At 39.6% G+C, this 6,661-nt stretch overlaps 1 protein-coding gene across 1 annotated transcript; it reads right to left on the bottom strand.

Moving 5' to 3' along the window:
- Positions 1-214: 214 nt before the first annotated feature.
- pdk2a (pyruvate dehydrogenase kinase 2a) lies at positions 215-6,426 on the bottom strand. Its single transcript, XM_041973225.1, has 11 exons — positions 6,227-6,426; positions 5,484-5,625; positions 4,907-4,978; positions 4,639-4,823; positions 3,545-3,634; positions 3,317-3,394; positions 3,057-3,130; positions 2,867-2,965; positions 1,854-1,964; positions 1,508-1,621; positions 215-1,343 (listed from the first exon to the last, which is right to left on the bottom strand). The coding sequence occupies exons 1-11, from the start codon at positions 6,342-6,344 to the stop codon at positions 1,203-1,205; spliced, it is 1,224 nt and encodes a 407-aa protein (XP_041829159.1). The 5' UTR covers positions 6,345-6,426; the 3' UTR covers positions 215-1,202.
- Positions 6,427-6,661: the final 235 nt, after the last annotated feature.

Genomic DNA, 6,661 nt, shown 5'->3' with positions numbered 1-6,661 from the left:
AATCCTCTATTATCACCTCAGTAAATGCATGGTGTAAAATAAAATAAAACAGGGACAGTGTGTAGTGTGTAGTTCTCTTTTTTATTTACAGTATTTACAACTCTTTCAATCACAAAAACATGTAGTTATAAAAAATATTCTTTACATACTGTTTGTTTTTGATAAATACAAAGTGGAACTGTTCATTTCCAACACAGGGCATTTTTTCCGTCTCTTGGCACAGTTTAGGAAAAAGCTCTAGGACTGGCCTTACTGAATAACAAACTGGTAGAGGACTTGGGACTTAATAAAACTTGCCTGTGATGAATTTTTCTGAAACCATTTAGCCTCAACACAAGGCTGGAAAATACTCTTGTGGCTGGTTGTGATAAATAAAGAACTTGGGCCCTACATTCACATTTACAGTACTCTTTGCCCTTCTGGTTATTACATAAACAAAAGCCCAAAGCAGAAGGATTACATTCAGCCTGGTCCTGAAAACTGATGCTAAGAACATTTTTAAAGGCTGAGATTTCCAATGTTTTGCACAAATATCCATGCAATAAACCCCTTAAAAACAAAAAAACACACAACTTTATAGTCTTACATTTGTTCAAATCTTAAACTTTACAGTACAAGAAAAATTAACGAGGTACGAACATTACTTTTAATAGTTCAAGTATTTTAATAAAACACGCCTTTGGGTGAATTTGCTACTATAAGGTATGGCTGAACAACAGGCTTTCCCTGTTTAGTGAACACCTCCACATGCCACTCAAAACTGCTGGATTTTCTACCTCCGCTGCGACTCATCATAAATCCATTCCTTTTCTGAGTTTCTTTTTTTTTAACACCCACAACAAGCTGGGTGCTGCCTCCGTCTCTCCCTACCTGCACATGACTCTGAGCTGCCTGACTCCACACACTCACACACTCCCTGTTGATGCTGAAGCTATTTCGGTAACACTCGTATCTAAGGTGATTCTGTCAAGCATCCTGTTAATAGCCGTCTACTGAAGTATGATAAAACCCAAAAGGATGACAGATGCTGAAAACAAAACGCACTACAACTAAAAAACAGGCTGAAAATGCTCTGGTCAGTTTTTTTAAAGGTCCGTTCATCTGCCTGTGCAGATGACGCCATGGAAACATCGGGACATACTCTGGAGGCTTTGTGGTATTGTAGTCTTGAAGCACTAGTATGCACCCGGAGGGCTTTCTTACTAAACCACCTTGTAGTTACGCAGATCTAGGGGCTCTTTACTGGGTACACACCAATCATCGGCTTCTTGGTTTATTTTGTAGTTCTTCAGCGCGGTTTTGTTGTACACCGGCAGCCTTTCAATGGAGTCTGTGGACAGCGCCTGGAGGGACGAGACAAGACAGAGTTACTGAATGTTTTACCTGCACAGACGCCACAGTTCCGCAGAGTTTTGTCTGAGCTCAACAAAAGACACATTACAAGGTGGTTTAGACTAATTTGTTATGTGCTGCGGGGTTTAAAACTCAATTATCGTGCCTGGCTCACCTTCAAGTAGATGACAGCGTCTGTGCCGAAGCCCTCCATGGAGTAAAGCTGCAGGTCTCCCTGGAAATATTTGGCATAGAGACGAGAGATGGGAAGACCATAACCGAAGCCAGCCTGCAAATAAACAAAAAGGAGATTGAGGTTTTTGTCAAGTTTGCATTTCCTTTTTAGAATATCTACAAAGCAGTTTGAATCTGAATGAAGGGCTAAAAGGGGATTTTTGAAGCCTGGAGCCTGCACAGAAATACATCCAAGTGGCATATGGTGCAAGTAACAAACATCCTGCAGAGAAAAACTTTAAGTTAATAAAATGAAATCCCACGTCTCTCCCTATATATTCACCCACCAGTGGTGGCTGCGTGTGCTTTCCGATCTGTGGAGCAGGAGCTGTGGAGTACATGTAGCTGAAAAGCTTGTCAATCCTGCGAAACGCGACACCGCCTCCCCTGTCGCTCACCTACAGAGTGGGAGACAGAAGGATGAGATATAAAACATGTACCAGGCAGACAAGTGACTGCTTGTCATAACATCTGACCTCAGCTAATTTGTTTGTTCTCTGCACATATTGTTAGGGTAAAAAGTGCAAAAGGATTGGGGTTTGGGTTTTAAAAAGGCTGCAACCTCAAGTGAAGGTACACGAGGAAGAGAATCTGAGAAAAAGATTGGATTTTAACCTTCCAAGGGCTATAAAAGTTGCATCTTAAGACTGGAAAGCTTGGATAAATAAGAGCTGATATCAATAAGATGTTGTTTACCATTTGTAGCCTGGTTAGTAAGGGATCAACCCTGATGATGTGTCCTGTATGAAGCTAATCTTATCTGAGCTTAGTAGGTTGCATGTAGACACTAGGCTGAAATGAGGGTGAGGTCATTATGTAACTGGTACAGAGAAATATTTAACAGAAAAAACACAACAGGGCGGAGAATTTAGCCTTTAGGGCGTATCCCTGATTGTGCACAATAAGCCTGTAAAACGTCTGAGATATAAAACTGATCTGAAACCTATTTAAAACTCTGTGAAACATTTTACTTTTACAAGCTTTATTAAAGTTGTGAAGGATTTGCTGGTCCACACAGAGCTCTAATCCACCTGCTATTAATATAGTGTGATAAGAGATTGTGAGAGAAACCTCCTGGGAGCATCTCACACAAAATGCAGACAGAACAAGGAACCTAATTAAATACTTTATCTAAGTTGTAGGTGTAGATGTAGAGGGTATTCTGCCCAGTGCGTGCTTTAATGATTATTCACTTGACCTTGCACCCTTTAAATCAGTTGGAAATGTCTTCATTTAATCAAAATAACCACAAACTTATCCATCCATTTCCACCATGTGCACTTTATAGTTCGTTCCTCACCTTGATTGACATGTCTTCGCTGCCGAGAGACACCATGACTTTGATGGGAGGGAGGTTATTGCTGCTCTCATGAGTCTCAATCGTGGCTCTCATTGCGTTCTACAAAAACAAGGACAAAAGTTAAAGTCGAAGAGTTTCTTCTCAGGCTTTTTTGTTTTGACTTTAAGTTATTGATCTGTAACTCTCCTACCTTGAAGAGCTCAAACAGCATGTGATAGAGGTGAGAAGGCACATACACCATGTTTATCGGATGATTATTCTTGTCTGGAAAACAAAAAGAACCAAACCAGTGTTTCTTAATTACAATCATTTTATTTACAGGTCAGTTTTTGAACAATGACTTCTGTAGGTTTGCTCCAGAGTGACTCAAAACTGGTTTGAACTAGCACCAATGGGCCTGTACAGGATCTTATCATGTAAACTTACAGGGTTAAATAAATATTAACTCACGGTTCATCTCCTGGATTATCAGGTCAGGGGAGCAGAGGTAATACTGGTCACATAACATCTTGGCACTATTGTAGGCATCTGAAAAAATAAAGTGAGAATAATAAAAAGTCTAACTTTACAGCTATAAACTGGTTAAATGAAAGATTTAAATGACTTTTTGGTTTTATAATTGATCATTTTTCACGTCAAACTTGTTTTAACATAATTCAACATCAGAGCGCTGCTCACCCTGGACGACGTCTCCCACGTGGCAGTGAGGGTCGATGCTTCCGATGGTGTTTGGGTGGACAGGGTTAGTAGTGCCATCAAAAACAAGAGCTATGGAGGGTTAAAAATGAATTTAGTTAAATTACGCAGGATGAAAAAGAGAAAACTAAACTTTTTCTTATCACATAATGAGAAAGTGAACAAAAACAGTTGGATTATTACCCTGATTTAAGATTTACCATTAAAGCTGAATTATCTTTTAAACAAGATTAAGATGCAAACTTCTAACTGTAGCTGCTCAAGTCTGATCATTTGGTCCTGATAATGATAAAAGCAGCGTTAAAGTGTTGGGAATGAAAACTGCTCATGTGTGAAAAGAGTCATTAATTACGTTAATATAAACCATGAAGGTTGCCCTTCCTGCAGCAGCTGTTCTGAAACTTTGCACTGGGTCAGTGATCCGCATCAGCACTCTTTGTTCCTCACACCTGACACAAGCCCTCAGTAACAAACTTCATTCTGATATTATATTTGTACTTTCTCTTCTTTCTTCATAAGAATTGTTTTGCAGCCTATTACTTGGAACAAAAACTTGTGTTAAAGTGGCATTTTAGATTTTTTCCAAGCGAAGCCTAGGGCACATGCATACAGCCCAGAAACGGAGCATCAGATAGGCTATCTGCTGCTGTTATATAAGCACATGCACAGGATGCCTTAATGACTTTGTTCCCTTGTCAGACAGCTCTTATCATATGTGATGCATGATGTTTTCGCTTGCATGAGACGTGCCCGAACTGAACCTCTGAATGTTTGGTGTTTTTGTTTCTACTGAGACAAGGAGTGTGAATCCACTTTTTATCATCACATTAGCAGAATAATATGTGAGATAAATAGAAATCAATGCAGTAAACAACTGATAAGAATAATTTAAAAAAATCTATTTTATTGCTTTGGGTAAAAGCAACAACATAGGGGACTAAAACAGATAACTTTCCTCTAACACGACTCATCATATTCCGCAAATTACATGCAACTGGCTGCAGACTGACAATCCAATTACAATAAAAATAAAAATACAGGTCAGGTGAATTTTTTTAAAATGAATCTTGACTCACTGTGCTGGTTGATAAGCATTCGGATGGAGATGCGGCTCATGTAGAAGCGATCCAAGAAGTACTGAATGTTCTGATTTGTGACCACATCCTGGGGGAAGGCCTCTTTGTACTCTAAGACACCCTGTGCCATGGTCGGCACCACGTCGTTGTGTCTGTTTCTGATGGTGACCAAGGCATCAACAAAGCTGGAGGCGGGAAAAGATATGCTTAAAGGGGTTCTGTTGTTTTCTTTTATGCTTCATAATATAAAACATGAAATCTGACTTACTCTCCAAGAACTTTGTGATCATCTGGATTCTGGTCTAAAAATTCAAGGATTTCCATTAAACTCTGAATATACCTGAAAAGAAAAAGAAATGTTGTGAATAATTGTGCTGAGTGAGTCTACTGGAAAGTTGGCTGTTTTTGTGCATATTTTGATCACAGTGCAGCCTTAAAAATAGACAGTCTGAAAACATAAAAACATGGGTCACGTGGTTCTGTGACGAGAAACTCGGGTAAAGTTCAGAGCTGAGAGCCACTCCCCACACCCACTGCTTAGAGCCAACTGGAGAGAGTGCAACTTGGTCAAAGGCTGCTGCTATAGTTCAGTGTTATGTAACAGATGTGGGGAAACCAGTTCATGACACTAAACAACAACTGTAACGCTGATAAAGTCTTGCACCAAATAACAGTTGAACTGAGCAGCGAGGGAGGTGCAAATGTGCAATCTTTGCTCATTTGTCTTTAGGATAAAGTTTAAGCTAAATTAGGAAATAACACCAAAGCCACAACTAATACTTTTTAAATAACCTAGATCATTATAAATCAATAGGTGAGGTCACAGATTACACAATTTGACTTACCATCTCTGCACCATTTGCACCGAAGGCGTTGTGAGCAGTTTGTCAGGCAAAAGGTTAATTTCCTTCATGATATTTGAGAGCCTTACAGGGAGTTCCTGCCTCAAAAAGACGAAGGAAGTTTTCTCACAAGCATTGATGGAACCTGAGTTAGAACAAAGAGGACTGGAATATAATAAACATATTTAAGCTATTTTACAAGCCAAACTTTGAAGATTTCTACCTCTGTTGGGCTTTTTGACTGTCTTATGTATATGTGAATCATCAAACATAGCAATCAGTTCCTTAAATAATGAAATAAGTAGCAACTCCCAAGCCTTGGGTGATACTTTTATATATAATCTATCAATTTTGCACCACAAATATGTTTACTGTAAGTGCTTGCTAAATTCCTCCTGAGTCAAACACAAATTAACTTCTGTGGGCAACAAATCCACTGCTGACCAAGTTCTTTTCTTTCCTAAAGGTTATCTGCAGACCAGGAATATTCATAAGGAATTTGTATGATGAACAATGCAGTTCGAAGCACTCTTTACTGGGCCCGAATGGTGCAGCAGATCTGATGCAACACTGGCCAGCGTGAACACCACCTTACTACAATAACCACATGCACTACAGCATTCGTTCAGTCTTGCATGCTTCATTTTACATGAATGAATGATCATAAGATACAACGCGGAATTTTGATCTGATTTAAGGGCTAAAACTAAAACTATCCAGTAGTTTCGGCAGTTATAAATACTCACCGAAATCGATAAACTGCTTCATAGACAACGGTGATGGAGAAAACTTGGAAAAATGCTCAATATGCTTGGGTACGCTGGCCAATGCGGCGTTTTTCATTATAAACCGAACGAACTTCATTATTGCTGTGTTTGGGTGTTATTAGCTTCTCTCTGTGTCAACAACAGTCTGATCATGCTAGGCTATCCAGAAGGAGACCCCCCTTTTCACAGTGTCGATTCACAACAAGGGAGGGCTGCATATAGAAATGTACAGATTTTCAACCAATAGGAAGAGAGAAATTTCTGTTTACGCTCCGGTTTGACCAATCGTAGCAGTGAAAGGCGGGGTTAAGGATTCTGGGTCCTCCCAGACTGGAAACTCCTCAAAAGGTTTCAAACAACAACCTGGAAGAACATAGGTTGCAACAGTTTACTCCACGTATCCACGTCTAACTG

Source organism: Melanotaenia boesemani, chromosome 21, assembly GCF_017639745.1.
Source record: "Melanotaenia boesemani isolate fMelBoe1 chromosome 21, fMelBoe1.pri, whole genome shotgun sequence".
In the NCBI taxonomy this organism is placed as follows: Eukaryota; Metazoa; Chordata; class Actinopteri; order Atheriniformes; family Melanotaeniidae; genus Melanotaenia; species Melanotaenia boesemani.
Note: the sequence above shows the minus strand (reverse complement) of the source record. Positions and strands in the feature narration are given on the sequence as shown.

What these genes read in the sequence shown, in the direction of transcription:
- pdk2a (XM_041973225.1), bottom strand. Translation starts at nt 6,344, where the DNA reads ATGAAGTTCGTTCGGTTTATAATGAAAAACGCCGCATTGGCCAGCGTA. An exon ending in GTGCAAATGGTGCAGAGATG is followed by an intron (nt 4,979 to 5,483) that starts GTAAGTCAAATT and finishes TTTTCTTTTCAG; the next exon opens with GTATATTCAGAGTTTAATGG. An exon ending in AGCACACGCAGCCACCACTG is followed by an intron (nt 1,622 to 1,853) that starts GTGGGTGAATAT and finishes GTTTATTTGCAG; the next exon opens with GCTGGCTTCGGTTATGGTCT.